This window comes from Scatophagus argus, chromosome 15 (genome assembly GCF_020382885.2).
Source record: "Scatophagus argus isolate fScaArg1 chromosome 15, fScaArg1.pri, whole genome shotgun sequence".
NCBI classification, from domain to species: Eukaryota; Metazoa; Chordata; class Actinopteri; family Scatophagidae; genus Scatophagus; species Scatophagus argus.
In genome coordinates this window covers 21,094,928-21,113,011 of record NC_058507.1, presented here as the reverse complement: position 1 = coordinate 21,113,011, position 18,084 = coordinate 21,094,928, and the positions used below count along the sequence as shown (strand labels likewise).

Genomic DNA, 18,084 nt, shown 5'->3' with positions numbered 1-18,084 from the left:
CTCAAGTCACATGGGGCCAAAACCGTCAGCCATCATGAGGTGGTGGACTCAGAGCCCAGTATGTTTTGGATTTGAAGCACCTTATAAAGCCTATATGTGGGTATGAACAGGAAAGGATTGTATCTTTTTAAAAAAAAGTCTTTCCATCTGTACTCTGAATTTTTAACATTGTGCAGAAATGACACAATGGATTATGGATTATGAAGCATTCTCCTCAGAGGATCTGTTTGCTTCTATGACATGGACTTTATAAGCTTCGAATACTTTTTTTTCTAAATCACAGACTTGATTAGAATATGTGTGTATCTGTGTATAGTCATTTATATACATTAATTTCATGAGAAAGTATGATGCTTTACATTACATTCAGATTAAATGCTTCTTAACAAAACAGCAATCATTTTGTCAACAGATCTTTAATCAAAATCCAGACACCAACACCACCACTGTAGAATTCTCATGCTTTTTGTTTTATTTCTCAACAAAAATTGCGTAAGCAAATTGCTGTTTTTTTCTTTAAAACCTTTTTCATATCAAATAAACAAAACATGACATGTTGCACAATATTTACAAAAAAATCTAAGCAAAACACAGGTCATATGAACATTCAAAGATTAAAAAAAGGAAATCAAAAATGCTGAATCTGCATTTAACAGTCAAGTTGCAGGTACTCAAAAAAGGACACGTAAAAAATGGCTCACCAAAATATACAAATACAATGAAGTAACCACTGTAAAAAGTTTGAAACAATGCCACAGAAACTGTCTACACATCTATCATACAGTCCTTACCCATACGAAGAGGTATGCTGAATCATCCAGGTAGATAAGTGCTTGTTCAACTAAACTTAACAAAAAAAACCAAAAAAAAAAAAAACCCTTGAGAATCAGAATCTGATATCCAAGTGGCCCCATTTACCACATTCTGTAAACAGATCAGATTAAGTTCTTCCTTTAGTGTACCATCATCTATTGTAATTGCAGATTGAAGGCATTTGATTAGAAAATACTTTCCATAAGGGAAAACTCTTCCCTGATAACCACTGCTCAAGGTTTAAACAATGACTGCTGTGCCTCGACTTGACTGGCACTTCATTGTTAAGATGTTGGAAAATGGGAAGCTCAAACATCCTATGAAGAAAATTACAACGTTACAACTATTCAACTGACTATACAGAGAAGTAGCTCAGGCCCAAGTTTGTTGACATCTCATGTCATGTCGTTTTCAACATTTTAAAGGTCAGTATCTCTGTTGCAGTTGCTGACCGTTTTCTATTTGATAGTTTTTCTGAATGTCGTCCTGGCAGCTATTGCTTTACATGTACTCACTACAATGTGATAATAAACTTTCAGAGATTTGAAAACTTGGAGGCATTAATGAAGCTGTGACAGCGAACACCACGTCAGCTTTTGCTTTTGTTTCGTTTTTGGCATGGTGACGAAATTGTAAGTGCAGATTGATCGGAAAATTCTCATTTGCGGCACCACACAGCAGTAATGCAGCTCTGGCAACGTTAAAAACACATGATGGATTACCTAACCCAGGCAAGTTTGAAGTCTCCATGAGTTAATATTTGTACCATACTGAAATCAGAAAGTAATGCAGAGATCTATGCTTTGAATAACAGTTAACAGCAATATAAATTATGAATTTGCGGTCAGTGGACTGATACAAGAAACCATTGGTATGTTCCTTTAAATTTGATTATCATCATTTTGAATGTAAATTTGTGCTGCTGCTAACGATGTTCCATGGAAAGTAGTCAGCGAATACTGCCAGACACTGACGACTGCTGCTGTGGTATGTGGATATGGAAGACTGAAGAAGACTGAGTTCTGACATTAATGTCACAAATCTGAGAAATAACTCATAATTTCCAATATTAATGACTTTCAGTGTCCATGGTGTTCTCAGAGTCATTACATTTTTTTTCACATGTGCAGCAAGTGCAGCCTTCAGTTAAACCAGCAGCTGTTTTTTTTTTTTTTTTAGCATTTTAGCATGAGGACAGGAAGAGGAGGGGAAAAGTTAACAATTCGAAATGAGGCGCAGAATCATTTCGCAGCATTTATTCATCTTGCGCAAAAAGAAGAGTGCAAAAAAAATGATTTGATATCAGATTTTCTTAACAATTAATTGTCTTAGCAATTTTTGCACATTTTTTTCTATGTCAAATGGATTACTAAATGCTACACAATGATTCGAAGCCTCACTTTGATGTTTAGCTTCTTTCGTTTTTCTTGAACTCAGTTCCCGAAACGCAACTGATTAATTGTATCGACAAAAAAAAAAAATTGTTGGTCCTCTATAATAGCATATATCTTGGTGACACAGGAGCATTTGACTTTTCCATATGGAAACCCACAAGGGTCAGTATTAAATAAATAAATAAATAAGATATTATGTAGCAAATAATCAGGTGAGAAAAAAATACAAGCAAAATATTCTGTAGCCACGAATTGTAAAATAATTCATTTTAAAACTTCACTGATTATTGTGACATGTTGTTTTTTTTCATAATAACTATTATTAAAGGTCTTTTTTCTTTTTTTTTCAAACCAGAGTTTTAAGTCTGTAATTGCTGCACGGCTTCATGGTTATATTACATGTTTTGTCTGAATTTCATTTATTAAATATTGAACACTTTGGGTCCACATATTTTCAGAGGGGTACTTGATGGTTTTGCTGTTTTATCACAAAAGGGTGCTTTGTGAATGGAGAAACTTCGCCTCAAACGAATACAGCAGGGCTCAGACGTTCCGATATGGTTTCCTCTGAGTCCCATTTGGCCTCTGTAACCTCTAAGGCAAGAAATTGTAGCTGTAACTTTCAAATTTATCAAGATTTTAAACTTTTGCAAATAAATTATAAAAAAAAAAAATCAAAAAAAAAATCAGCTTTTCTATTCAACTTAATTCCCAGGTCTTAATTATATTGTTACAAAACAAAAAGAACAAGTTATACACCAAACTGTAAACATACTAACACATCTTTAAGTTAAAATGTTACAACTTAAGCAAGTACATGTGTGACTTGTAAATGAATGAACTTACTTTCATGGAATCAATTCAAAGGAATGGCACTGACCTACATTTTACATCTATGAAATTTTAACCTGATCCCAACCCCCAACAACAAGAGCCCAAATAAATGAATTAACTAGTTCACAATTAAGGAATTAAAGTCAATAAAAACCAGCTGAGTTGTGTTCTTCAGTGTACTCTGAGCAATTAGTACATTCTAATGAGATCATCACTGGCTGACAGGTCCTGTGGTAATCAGTTCTTTTTCCTTTCAATCACATGACCCTGATTTAGTGTCATGGTCAGGCTGCCATTAGAATATGGATCCACGTGCTTTTCAGTTTAGAATTCAAACATCCCACTTCTTTTCAAAGCAGATCATTTCACACTGACAGGAAAATAGCAGCCTGTATTTGATTTCTGATCAATCAAGTGCAATGCAGTTTCAGATTTGACCTTCCTGCGCTAAACGTGACTCAAGCTTAACTCTGGTGGACAAAAGAAGCCAAAACGCATCCAGTATTCGAAAGCCGACGGCGCTGCAGCACTCAGCCCTGCCACGTGCCTCACCATTGACTTTTCAACAGCAGATAAATTTGGCATATCCCCAAATCAATACCACGCCAGTGTGTTTGTTTGGAGCTTTGAACCTCTAACGTATGCTATTAGGGATGTTCATGTAGAAACCCAACAAATTCACATACGACGTGTGAATTTAATTAGATTTGTAGGTGTCCTACACCAACATACTGTACCAAATACATTTAGTAGGAATATTTGTCTTATGTACAATACAAGAATAGTGCAGCTAAATACATAGTACAAACACTAAATTCTTACTACTTATTAGACAATAAATAAATGGGTCAAAAAGAGCATTGTTTTGTTGTTGTTGTTGTTGTTTAAATTACAACAGCAGTGTGTTTAAAATTCAGCCCATCTAACTCGGATCATGTATACTTTTCATTACAACCATCCATTTTCCAAAGAATGGCAGTGTTTCTCTGTTTTTTCAGTTATTGTTCTATACCCCCCAGGAGCTTTTGGTTTCTAATCATTTCAGTATATGGAAATATATAGACTGACTAGTAGAGTTGAGATAAGAAATCCATCCCTTCATTCATTCATTCACCATTTTAGTTTTCTTGTCATGCGTAGCCTTCTCAAGTCAGCCATCTATAGCAATTCAAGGGGGAACTTTATTTAAGAGAAGCTGTCATTTCTCAGCCCATATAATGAATATTTAAAAAAACTATGAAATGCAAAGCTAAACTCCAAGAGGAATTTGCATCTATTTTGTATTCCAAGGGGGAATTTATTTTTGTGTCCTGGTGAGGACCACGTCATTAGGCTTTTGTTCTAAGACATTCCACCAAATAAACATCCCACCATTTTTTTGTGGGGGAAAATTTAATTTAACAGAGTTGAGTTTCAATCTCCAGTTTTCGATTTTCAGAGGAATTTCATGGATAGACCTTCTAAAATCTAATCACTGAAAAATGACAAGAGATTAGTTTGATCACATGACTCAGTCATGTCAATCTATTCTTTTTATATATCATGCATGCTTCACTGTAATTTACACAGATTTGTTTTGGTAAATAAAGGTTACACTATTAATAAACTGACATTTTTGCACCAATTGGACTCTTTGCCTCAATTGTTACCAAGCAGTCCATTCCAGGAAGCTTCCAGTTCCTTGTTAGCATCTTGGACCATGTAGTACCCTTTGTTTCCATGCGCCCACGTCTGACGAACAACAAAAGCAGAAATAATGTAAAGATCTGCCAAACCAAACCAACTTTCCTGCATGTCAGTTTTCATACTGAGCAGATAGTCATGAAATTAGCAGAGAAATACTACAGCATTCTTTGGAAAATGGTCAGTAGAAATACAAATTGATCCCGTCATGGTCCTTTAATCTGTTTGAACACCAAGTGACTGGCTTGGGGCTTGCTTCAAGTGCCAGTGTCACGATGCGTTTGCTCAAATTAAGTGCCAGGGGGGTCACTTCCTGGAGGAGCTGGGCAGTGCTTCAACTTTGTAATGTAGTTTTGTCTCTAGTGCAGATATGAAAAAAAGGTAAAAGAGAAGTGTGTAGAAACATCCATTTGAGTACAATAAAAAGTAAAACTGAAGCTTGACAAAAACAACTTTGCATAATGAGAATTCATTTGACCATTTCATCTAGTGTCAAATTGTAAAAATACACACCTTTGGTAACATTTTACTGTAAAGTCCTGTGTCACTCAACAATTACTGGACCACTAAATATATGACAAAAAGAAGTCGTTTGATGTTGTGTCACAGCTGGAATAATGCTGTGTCATCTATTGGATAATGTAAAGGATTAGTTCAGCCTTTGGGAGGAATTTTTTGTGTGTACCAGAGCTGGAGTTAGGATGCGCTTGGCATAAAGAAAGGAAGAAAACTTCCACCAACATCTCTAAAGCTCACTAACTGTACGTAATCATCAAGATTTGACAGGACTGTAAAGTAAAGTGTACGTATACGTGAACAGGGACATTGCTGAACATTCTGAGGAATTCCTGAGTTTAACCTCCCATGAAGCATGAGAGAGGGAGGGAAGCTGACAGGAAGAACACGTCAGATGAGAAAGAAAGAAGAGAGAGAGAGAAAAAAGCTGCCAGTGCTTTTGTTTGATCGCCAGTCCAAAAATACCTGTTGAACAGTATTGCTGATAAGACAACACTTGTGTCATCCGTTACAAAAAAAAAAGAAAGAAATACTTCAAATATAAAGATATAGACAAGAACGAGTGTGTCATACACCAAACTGTTTGCCTCTATGCTCTAAGTACAGGCCTGTCTCTTCTGTTCCTCTGTTGTGCATTTCTCAGTCATTTCCTGACAGAAATCCACTGTTACAGTGGGGCTACATACATCTTCAGTGGATCCAAGCACCAGTGGACACCCCGGGTTCTCCAGATCTGACACCTCCACCCCAGGCTGCCTTTCTTCCAGCCCCACCAGACTGGGACCCACATCAGACAGACATGCAGCATCGTTCTGCTGCGACACGAGCGACCTGGGCTGGGATGAGCCCTCATCGGAAGAAGGCGACGGCGGGTTGGATGTGAGGTCGATGCTGGCGAAGACAGGAGGCGGCTGGGCGCCCTGCACCTCCCTACACACTTGCTGGGAGAGAAAGGAGAGATTCTGCCACAGCTCGGACATACAAACCTTCAGCTGGTTGCGCTCACTCAGCAGTTTCTCCTTCTCGCACACCTGAGTTCATAAGACACGGTATCATCAGGTCAGCATAACAGACTCAGACTCTGACAATGCATGTTTAGTATTTAACAAGTGACCTCCAGCGCCACTATGAACTGTGACTAGTGTGACTTCACAGGGAGGAGGTCAGGTTGATTGAACAGGCCACAATGCATCTGACTGTGACACAGGAAGAGACTGCTGTATGTTTCCTCTGTCCTACCAATAATCAGCGTTAGTTTGTTTTATATCAGCTGGGTCCTTAATTCTCATTTAACAGTCCTTTTTAAAACCATAACAGCCAAGGATCCATTATCACTGTAAAACCTTAGTAATGGCAGATAACACTCAGAGGCACTGACCACAATTGAAATGTCCGTATGAATTCCTAATTTCTCAGAAAATGTGCAGTACAGTACAACAGGTCGAAGGTGAAATGGAAAGTGTGTCTGTGAGAAAATACATTTTCATTTTACTGTTGTTCTTTCTTTTTTCATCCCATCATATCTGATAGAAACCCTCACCACAAAGCCTAAAGGTGGCCCCCCAGACAACCAGCACTTCTCGGTGGTGAAAACCAGAGGAAGATGGAAATATCAGCAGGAAACCTCATATTAGCTTATTTGTGATGTTCTACTTCAGCGTAATAACAACGTGTTGCTGTTAAGTAAATCTGAGACCTCGTAGGTTGCTGTTGTGAGTAGCGTGTATGGGTGTGTTTGTGTATGTGTTCTAATCTCTGATTTGTGTTTGGTATGACCGTACCAGTTTGCGGATCTCGCTCTCCAGGTTCTGAATGCAGTCCAGTTTCCTCTTGCGGCAGCGTTGAGCGGCTATGCGGTTTTTGCTGCGGCGGCGGATGTCATGGATGAACTCCAGCTGCTCTGAGGTCAGCTTGTGCATCTTGATGAGGATCTGGAAATCATTGCGTGGCAGGTTGGTGATCTGGTCCACAGGGAAGGGCAGCTTTACCTGAAAGGACCACAGGGTTTTATTTTTTTGTGCAGGATTACGTTGCTTGCTAAACAAAATGAATTACTTCATCAAAGTTCCACCATGTGATGCCAACTTAACTTAATGGCAACTGAGAAAACTCCACTTGCTGATAAAGACTGTGAAATCTGATTGAAGCCTCCACAAAAAACTAAGTGAGTCTGGGTTATTTCGTCAAACTACTTTGGTAAAAGAAGAATAATAATAAGTCCATAAACATAGTGTAGTTTCAGTCTGATGTGGTTGAATATCACACTAACAGTGTCTCTAACTGTCTGTCAAAATCCAGGCGAAAGAAACTCTGAGTGGAAAAAAGATGTTTCTATGTTGGTCTCAGTCTAGAGATATGCACAACAGGCATTCAGACAGCAGCAGCTGGCCGATGGAGAGCAATGTGGTGTAAAGTCCACTAGGTGTCAGTGTTAGGCAGCTCTCAGAACACACGAGCTCTTTGTTCCATAGTCGGCAGCTCATTTTTCATTTTAAATGTGTTTTAACACTTTCTTATTAATTATTTCTTTCTTAATGGATACTGTATGAATCAAACCGACCAATGCTTGTTTAATGTGTTTTGTTTCATTTAATCCATACCTATCTAAGCCTATTCCTCTATTGATATGTCTATTAGGTGGCAGTATTTGGGTATTCTTTTATTTATCAACTACTTTGTGCTGACATTAAACATTGCTCATTTATTCCATTAAAATGTGAATGAACGTCCTGCTACTGTCTGCTCCATGTCCCGCTGCAGCAGTGTAGTAAAGCACATCAGAACAGCCACAGCAGCCTGTGTTGTCTTCTTCAGCAGAGTTCGGCACATTCCCGCCAGCACACACAAACGCACAGACGACATCATTCACTGCTCTGACAACGGAGTAAAGAGTACAGGGCAGAGTGTGTGTGCGTGTATTGTGTGTTTAATTGCCACCTGTCCTTTACTCTGTAGACATCTATATATAGCTCCATGACTCTCAGCACTCACATAATAAGGTTGGAATGACAAAGTGAGCCTTAGATGGTCATAAATCCCCCCCCCCCCCCCACCAATCTCCCTCTCTATCTCTGGTGTTCTGGTTTCCATTTTTAACACAGTGTGTGTATCCTTTGAGATCACATCACTTGCTGGTGTAAAACCAGTTTAAAATGTTCACATCAACATTTGTGTTGTTAGATACTCAAAAGAATAACTGTACTAAATGAAAATAACTGGTTATTATTCTAAAAAAAATAAATAAATAAAGCCCATCCTGTGAACTGTCCTACAGTCTGATCTTAGAGTACACACCCAAACCCACAGATTTAAGTTCTGAGATCAGTCTGTGGCTTTTGTTATGCATTAGTTCATTACTAACTTCTGCTACTGCTGACTTCTCCGATGCTCAGTCTGGCCTACCAGTATCAGTCGGAGTAGCAGCTTATCAGCACCCGTAGCTGAGCTCTCTGTTTAGCTGACATGCAGACATGTCCTGTGAGCATTTCTTATCGTATCAAAGGGGCATCCTCAAACCTCAGTCTTTAACAAGGATAGGGAGAAAATGCTTGTTTTCATGTAAAGGTCTTGAACTGCAACTTTAATCAATAACAGAGTAAATACATTCAAAATAATAAGATGTCTGTGTAAGCAGAAGCAGACTAAGTTAGCCAGATAACTTTGGGTTTAATCCTCTCACTGGTGCGGAGATATAAAAAGCAAAATAGCAGTATATAAAGTGGTGTGTGTGTAGGGGGGGGGGGCTTATTGAGCTGGCCTAATTGGAGAGGGCAAATCTGGGGTCAGGAGTGGCAGATGGTGGAGGGAACGTGGACAGGACACCTTCCACCTGCCTACGGGGCATCCTGTGGAGTGTGTGTCCCCTTATGGGTGAGACAACTGGGTCAGGGCAAAGAACTGGGACAGACCACACACACATATACACACAGACACACACATGTACATACAATAAGTATGCACATGTACAAAACTAAACAGTATAGTATTAAACGTGAATTCCCAGTGTTCTTGTGTGACTTACAATGTGACTGTGTGTTTTTTAGGAGTGATTTTCTTTGTTGTTGTTGATGATACGGTGTTTTGGTGTATTTTATGTAATTTTGTTAAAGATGAATTCAGATGAATAGTGTGTGTATTTAGTGTCATCATTCTGAGAGGCCTTGTGAATACACATAATTGCCAGTTTATTAGGTAACAACAGTTCTACAACGCATCCTACCTTCATGAAGGCTGGATTAGGCTGGATTATTTGTAGCTACATGTTAATTAATTAATCAGACATTTGAAAGTCTATTTTACATTTTCATTTTCTGTTTTGTTTGATGGATGCTGATATTGGTAACAAATCAAATTTGTTGTTCCCAAATTAAGCTTGATATCATGATTGCCTCTTCTGCAACTTAAAAAGTGTCATTCGTTTTAAGAAAGTTGTATAGCATCAGCCTGAAAACTCATGACGACTAAAAATTCAAACAGTTGTTTGTAGGCTTTAACATAATCTTTTAACTTGTTTGTTACCAACATAATGATGGTATTTGCTTCGTAGTAATCAAACTCAATACATTAAAAGGAGGCTGAGTGGTGGCTGGAAAAAGAAGGTTGACTTCATTTAGCCTATTGACCACGCAAAACCTTTAGGATATAAACACATACCAATATGAATATAACAGCAGACACGTGTGTGTGTGTGTGTTTATTTGTGTACGAAAGAGAGAGGCTCATGTCTCAAAGATTACATGTGCTTAGGCATCACCATAGCAACCGTACAGCGCTTTAAAATCTAAGGAGTATGTGCTGGAAGCGTTTGCTCTATCAAAATAGAGCTAATAATTCAGTGGCCTGATACATATTGTGGATTCAAACTTTTCAAAGTTTTAGTTAACAAGAGGGCAGTATTGCTTATAGATGTCGCTGTTTTGGAAACACAGGATAGGTATAGTGCAAAACTTGCTGTTAACCATTACACTAGTAACATAGTACATGTATTAGTTAGAAATGTTACATACCATTCTCAAAATAAATTGCGGTACCCAGAAATGTCATCCACTGACATGAGTGGTACTTTGTGTTTTTGAGCTAATTTTGTTTACATTTTGGCAAGTCTGCATCATGAAAACTCATATCACCCACCCATTGGTAATTACGTTTTTTTTTTAAACTAATGTTGATTTTCTACTTGTATTACTGTTACACTGCTGTACAGTCACAAGTAAACATTTCATTGTCAAGTCAACACATGATGCCCAGATGACATATTTGTTGGTTCTGGCTCGTGAGCCTTGGAAAAAGATCCCAGTGTCAGGAGTAGCTGAAAAAGTATAATAATACAGGACTGTACCAACCTCAGGGCCAGTGACTCTGGAGATGCCGCTTTCACTGTCTCCCTCTGAGAAAGAGCCTGATTCGTCACTGGAGTTGCCACCACTGGCTCCGAATCCCCGTTCAGTTTTGATCTTGGTGCAACCCTGAGAGAAGACCACCTCTCCGCTGTGGGGGTTCCTCTGCTCCACTACCCCAGCCAGGCAGTGAGACAGTCCAGAGGTGGAGCCTGAGTGTGGGGATGAAGAGAAGTCAAACTGGGGAAGGCTGGAAGGTGAACTACCACTGCCTGTGTCCTCTGGGTAAGAGAATGAGGAACGGGAGCTGGAAGTTTGGGTTTGGGACTCAGAAGGAGGAGGTGAGTGCGCTGAAGTCTTGATGGGAATAGGGCAGCTGGTGCTGAGGCTTGACCGACCAGAAGAAGGAGCTTCTACATGCATTAGGGTTGAAACTTTTTCTCGGAACTTCTCATCCATGTAAGTATGAGCCAACATTTGTCGCTCGCCAGTTGCTGAAGAGAAAATGACACTACATCTGTCTAGCTCCCCCTCATGTTTAGAGGATGAGGCTTTGGACACTGGCCTTTCCATGTTCTTGCCAATGCCAGACAGCGCTGCTGGTATTACATCTGCAATGCCGGTCTTGAGGTCCCTCTTATCCCTCTGCCTGTCTTTGACAAGTTCCCTGTAGTGGCTGAGGGACAGTCTGTTGGTGAGCAGCTGCTGGATGGTGGTGCTGGGCACACCGCTGAGATCAAGGCCACCTCTCTGGAGGTAGGAGCGCAGGCAGGAAGAGGGTGAACCTCTGCTAGGAGAGTGCTCGGCTGCTACTGGAACCCCTTCTACCTCTAGCTCCATCTCCAGTACCTCCTCAGTACATATTTCTGGGTTGCAACCACTCCTTTCATCCACTTCTTCCTCCAACACAAACTGTTCCTCTTTGATCCTGGAGGGTGTAAGAAGAGTTTGTGGAGCAGCACTGTTGTCTGTGAGCTGTGAGCTCACAGGGCTGACTGAGGTATGGTTGGCCAAAATGACATCATTACTGCCATGATGGTTTTCTCCGTTGTGCTTGTTGTCACAGATCTGGTACTGATATTTCCTGTATTTAGGACATTGAGAAAGGTCAGCAGGAAGCGATACAGTGCTTGCTACATGATTGGTCTGCTGCCTTGCCTCTGTAGAATCATCTAAGGATACTGCCTCACAAAAGACTGTATCCTCAGCCGTGATGTCATCATCGTGTTCCACCTTGCTATTACTGGCATGTTGGTCATCATTCTGTAGCTGAGCTTGAAGGAACCGAAAGCAAGAGTCCTCCAAATTGTGAACACCCAGGAAGTCAGCACACAGGATGACCTCATGGATATTTTCCCGACTTAAAACCAGCTTGGCTGTGTAGGCGAACTGAAGCAGTGGAGCAAAACCTTTAGCTGTCACCTGTAGAAGGAGGTAAAGAAGAAAGAGTCAGTAATTGTGAGAAGAAATGTGGGTTTTACTGTCAGTATTTTATGCATTCATTTAAAAGTGAGTAATGTCTCATTTCCACACAGTTCTGTTTTGGGTGTTATAAATGACAGGTGAATAGAAACGGCACCACGAACATGGGAGAGAGGCTAATTTCCTGTTTGTCTATGTACAGGAAGAGTTTGGAGTTTGTCCTGTTGGGTGTGTGACCATTTGTGGAATACTAAAGCTATGTGAACCACTACGCATGCACTCTATATGCTACACAGCTAGCATGTCAACAGTGTTAGTTAAATAATCTGACAACCTCTAACCTTTTACTTTTTCAGATAGAGCTGTTTATTTCATGAATCATTTAGCAAGTTTTTCATGCTAACTTCCTGTGGCACACAAAAAACTTTTCAATCTACTCAAGGCTTATACCACAGAAGAGGGGAGTCGTACACAGAGCTATGTGGAAATCAGGCTTAAATGTTAAAATGACAAAAATGCACCAAATGAAGGCATAGGCTACGAGAAAAATCTGACATGCACTAAGACAAACCGTTGTGTCCACAACTGTGTCTCATACAAAACCGAGCACTACTGTCAAAATGTAAACATTACCAGACTTCTATCTATCTAAACGCTCCCAACTGCTCCTGGGAAATCAAGTCAAGTGTGTGCCTGGAGGCCCTTGTGCTGTAAGAAGCATATTTTTAAGCTTCAAGTCTTTTTCTGTTGCTAATGCAGGCTGTGGGAACACACTGAGCGCGGTGAAAGAGAAGAGAAGGCTGCAAGACAGTTAACGAGGACGTACTGGAGGAAATGTTGACTTTCGTTCAAGGTAGCATAAGATCATTCTGGGAAAAAGGCAAAGTGGAATGTCTTACATGACTCTTGGTGTACTGATGGAGTTAGTGTTGTGAAAATGGACATAATATTGAATTTATTAAGACAGCAGGTAAACATGAGGATTTTTTAAGATCACAGCAACTGAACAACAGAGAAAAACAGAAATAAAAGCCTGTCTCTAATATATAAGCCTGTGCCACATGAAGGCCTGACCACTTCTGGACAAAACATGAAAAAGTACCTTTAAAATTAACCGTTCTGATCACAAATTATTTTGGGACTCTGAAAGATTCAACCACTGTAAAAGAAAAGCATTAAGACATTATTTAGAGGAAAACAGAATACAGAGTGAGACTTTAACAAAGAGCTGTTGAGCTGAAAATTGATAAAACAGAAATTTTCCCCACAGACAATCGCTAAACTTTTTTCATATTCCGTTATTTTGCCATATTCTTGCTTTATTAATCTTACATGTCTCCTTGCCTGGATCCTTTGGCACATTCCTTCCCTCCCACCCCTCACCCTCTCATCTCCCCTGCTTTTATCATGCTCTCCACAGTAAGCATGGCTGCTATGTGTGTTGAGTGTGTGTGTTGCTATATGTATGTGTTGACTGTATACTGCTACGTGTGCATGTGTTTGTACATGAAAATATATGTGTGTCGTACGCTGGTGTGCATGTAAGACTATTTTCAGCTAGCGTCAGCAGCTGCTACCTCCTCTGCAGAAACCCATTTTTAAAGGCACAGAGCCAGGAGAAGCTGCACTCCACCCTCATACCATCCTTATTAATGAGAGGCAGTAGAGAAAGATGGTGGGGAGAGAGTTGGGATGATTGATTATCAACCACTTTACATCTAGCTTTCACCTTTTATTTTTGCTCAGATATGAGATAATGTACTGATTCACTCATGACAGCCATTCTTCTTTCCACTACCGTAACTAAATAGACTTACTTTTTTGTCTGGTCAACTATGATGATAACACTATAGCAAATATATATGGGAAATGGGATCAAACAATGAGTTATTATCAACAGTAATATGGCAGTGTCAATAGTCAATAGTAAATTTTTTACACCCTAATTTATTTAGGTGTGACCCGTGAGAGGGTGAGTGATTGGACAGCAGAAAGGATGTAGAAAATAAAGCTATGCTTAGCATCATTAGCGGATGGAGTTTGGAGTGGTAGATGACTGTGCAAGTGATCACTGTATCAAGTAGAGCTGGACAGACATATTAATCATTATGACGGATTATGCAGCGTATGTAGGCATTATATGGTAATCAACTAACATGGTACCTTCATATGAATAAAAAGCATATTTTCATAAACAGATCAATTTGTGTCAGCCCTTCATCCATGTGCCTTTCCTTCTCTTTTAACCTTATTTATCCAAGGAAGGTCAACTTAGCTCTGTGCTTGTGTCCAGCAGCCTCCTGCCACTGCTTTATATACATACTTTTAATGCTATGCTGCTCATGCACAGCAGTAGCCACCCAAGATCAAGGCCCGTAATAAGGTCTTTAATGGTCTTTAAAGAGTCCAGACTCTGAGTAGAAGTGTAGGGTCCACTTCTACTGAGATGGATCTGCGTTAGTATTCTGCGTCACTTCACTGGCTCCCTGTCCCTGATTGCATTAAGTTTAATTAAGTTACTAATGCAAGTACAGTACAACATCAACCTTCCTGAAGGCAAAAATGTGAACACCTATGGACCCACGAGGTTCACCATTGGGCCTTGTAGGCTTCAAGCTGTTAATAATTAGCTTTCCAAAATGAAGGTGGTGTATTTTGCAAATACTTCAAGTATTTTGTGAATACTTCACCCATAAACTAAAGTTAGTGGAGTGGAGTGCCAAATTACAGCACTATCAAAAGCCAAACGATTGGCTAACCAACTCACACTGTAGCACTTCACACAAATTGAGGTCATCAAACAGGTGTTTGATGACAAATGTCTGTACAGGGTTGTAAACAACAACGGTGTTTTCTGGTAGGAAGTGTATTCTCCACGGCTGGGGATGTTAATATCAGCACAAACGTATTTTTCCCATTTCCATTACACAAACCAACTTCTCTTCTCGTTAAAAAATTACGTTCATGCCTCTAAATTGAAGCAGTTCACTTTTTAATTAAAACTGTGCATACTATGCCTCACTTCGCTCTGTTTTTTATCATTACTTCAAGACCTTATAGCTTACCTGGCACTTTTTTGTCTTATATTCCACTTCACAAGACTAAGAACACAAACGATTGGTTCTCTAACAGTTTAGGCGGGGCTTTAACTTGTTTTAACCACTCTGAATGCCTTCAATGAGAAAAGTACTCGAAATGTGCCCTCTTACCAATCTTGTTCATTTCCTCACAGCCAAAAAAAAAAAGTATGATCAGAATCAAAGCAGTTGAAGCTGACATATTTCAACAACACTGAACCATAAAATTAACCCTAATCAGTTTTTGTTCTTCTTGTTCCTGTGTTTTCGCTGCCCTTTACCTTGCCTGGCAGGTTAATGATGGGCTCCCCTTCCTCCGGAGACCCGCTATGCCCCAACAGGGCCTGCAGGAAGTAGCGGCTGCTGGCAGCGAGGACAGCCCTGTGAGCGCGAACCTCCCTCCCCTCCACCAGCACGGTCACGTCACACAGAATGCCCTGCCGTCGCTGCTCCTCCAGGCTCAGCAGCACGTTGGCACAGTGGACCTTGGATTCATACACGTACACGGGCGCCGCCGACGCCTCTCCATCCTGCTCCTCGCCTGTCGACATCACTCCCTCTAGCACCCTGCACAGAACAAAAAAGAAAAAAAGAAAAAGATACCACGTCACCCAGGTACATGGTTATAATCTACATGACAAGCAAAGGCTGCCTTAGAGCCTACGAAGGAACCTAACGAGAAAAAACTGACAGATAACAAATTTATGACGACAAATTTATTTGTTTCATTCTGATTTGAGTGCACCAACACCACTGTTTATTGAAATGAGCAAGTGATACCATGTACTGGAGTAAAATACGCGAAAGGTGTAAAAATCGAACACATCCTACCCAGCTCTGCCACTATAAGCAACTACTGAGCTCTGTATTGTACTGTGCTGCACTATAGAGCAAGTAATGGAAAATTAATTGACAACAATTGTGATGCATTGTTTAATTAAGCATGTTGAGCAAGTAAAAATGTCAAACATTAATTGCTTCCACCATCTCAGTGTGAGGATTTGTTCTTTTTCTTTGTCCTGTGTAAGCTGAACATCTTCAAATTTTGGATTGCAGGTCAAAAAACAAACAAATGAAAAAACAAACAAAAAAAACACCAAGTTAATAAGTTGCATTGTAACAGAAATCACCAGTTGTCTTTTCACCTTAACAACTCTGTCAGTGTCTCAGACATCTGAACAGTAAAGGGACAGAAAGAGGACTTTTAGCTATTCACTGCAAGGTTATCGCTGAATTGTAATTTACTATAAAATGTGTCAATAAAGTTGTACATCCAGATGTATAAATCTAGAGACAGATATTTAAAAAGTAAATATAGATATAAGGCAGTCTTCCACATTGACTGCAGGCAGCTCTGTCCATTGTGTTTCATTTCAGTGCTGTAGTACATAAAGCCCCAACACAGACAGCTGAGCATGCAGTCTGTCTGTCTCATCAGCCCTCGGCTTTGTGTGTGTGTGTGTGTGTGTGTGTGTGTGTGTGTGTGTGTGTGTGTGTGTGTGTGTATGTGTGTATGAGCAGTGTGGGCTGCTTTCTGCTGATTCATGGCTTTTAAATAGACAGAACCCAGCACTGGGGGCTTGCTGAAGTAGTGTTCTGGCTTTTCTCCCTGTGGCCCACAGGCCAATCATCTCAGCATTGTAGATCACCTCCTTTCCCTCAGGAACACTTCAGGCTCAGACTATTCTCTATTGCTTTTCATGATGCTTGCAAATTGTTCTCTACCACTATTTACCCACTGCCTGCTGAAAGTGAAAACAAAAGAAAAGGGGAAATGCATTCACTAACATTTCTCTTTAAGTTGAGTCATCAACTGCATTCCTCAGACTGTTGGCTAAGACTCTTATTGTATTGCCCCGCATTATTTAAGATTTCTCTGCTTTCTCTGCTACCTTGCTGTAACTGCTAACTGTGGCCTTAGCTGTATATAGCCATAGCCCTAATGAGTCCAAATGGATTAGGTGGCTCATTGACCATCAGAGCCACTATCAAGCACAAAAAGCACATAACACTTCCATCCGTACAATCTGATGTATTTGTACTGTTATGTGAATAACCATCATAAATGGATATTACAGTATTTCAGGGTACACTGTCTTCGGGGCCATAGCAAGTACAGTCACTGTTTTTTGTCAGAATTTTCAGTTTCAGCCCTTCAGCAGATAAAGTGACTTAAACCAGAGGCATCACAAATAGGCAGTGACGGAAAATACAGAATGTTTTGTAATGATATGTGGCATTTAACTGTTCTCTTCCTGTTCAGCAATCAGTCGAGATAATCCACAGGACTTGTGAGCAGTTTCATGTAGAATTTTCTTTCCGCCTTATCACCACGCAGAGCCAGACGTGAGCATTAAAGCCGTCCTCTGTAATGTAAGTTAGGCTGTTTACCTTGACGCTGATCACCAAGAAGGTGTAAACTTCCTGTTATGCTGTGATACATAAAGAAAATAGTTTGTACATGGAATTACTTACAATAAGGTCTGTGACTTAACTTGAGTAACTGGGTCATGACTACTGGAAAGAGACATCGCTGTTGAGCCCATATCTAAAAAACTCAGCAGCTCATACCAAAACGACCTACATGGATAAATATCACTACAGGTAAGAGGAAAAATATGGAATTTTGATTTGGGGGTGCGTTTTAACAATCCCGTGAGCATGATTACTTGCATTTTTGAGAGCTAGAGGTAGCTCTGCATATAACAATATAAATATTTGGACAAAAATGGCATAAACATTTCTCAGTTTGAATTAAGTCAGTCTTTGACATTTAAAGCTTTGCTTCTCAATGTTTTGCTTATTCCCATCCCCACCATGCTGGGTAAATTGATCAGAGACAGTTGAGGGGCTTTGGTAAACAAGACATTGCCAGTGGTTTCATCATCTTGTCTGGGCTGTGCTGTAACATGTGTGAGGAGAGGAACTGATATCCATAATCCCAAAACTGTAAAATTACAGCAGAAGAGCGTTTTTTTGTTTGTTTGTTTGTTTGTTTTTGTTTGTTTG

General features: G+C 39.9%; 1 protein-coding gene across 1 annotated transcript; it reads right to left on the bottom strand.

The window, feature by feature from the left end:
* Positions 1-7: 7 nt before the first annotated feature.
* Positions 8-15,626, bottom strand: LOC124071986 (transcription regulator protein BACH2-like). The gene is made up of 4 exons (XM_046413099.1): positions 15,357-15,626; positions 10,583-11,998; positions 7,022-7,228; positions 8-6,271 (listed from the first exon to the last, which is right to left on the bottom strand). The coding sequence occupies exons 1-4, from the start codon at positions 15,624-15,626 to the stop codon at positions 5,837-5,839; spliced, it is 2,328 nt and encodes a 775-aa protein (XP_046269055.1). The 3' UTR covers positions 8-5,836.
* Positions 15,627-18,084: the final 2,458 nt, after the last annotated feature.

Coding starts and splice junctions, on each gene's coding strand:
- LOC124071986 (XM_046413099.1), bottom strand. CDS start 15,626: ATGTCGACAGGCGAGGAGCAGGATGGAGAGGCGTCGGCGGCGCCCGTG. Junction 7,229..10,582: donor CCAGAGTCACTGGCCCTGAG/GTTGGTACAGTC, acceptor TGGTCCTTTCAG/GTAAAGCTGCCCTTCCCTGT. Junction 6,272..7,021: donor AGAGCGAGATCCGCAAACTG/GTACGGTCATAC, acceptor TTATGAACTCAG/GTGTGCGAGAAGGAGAAACT.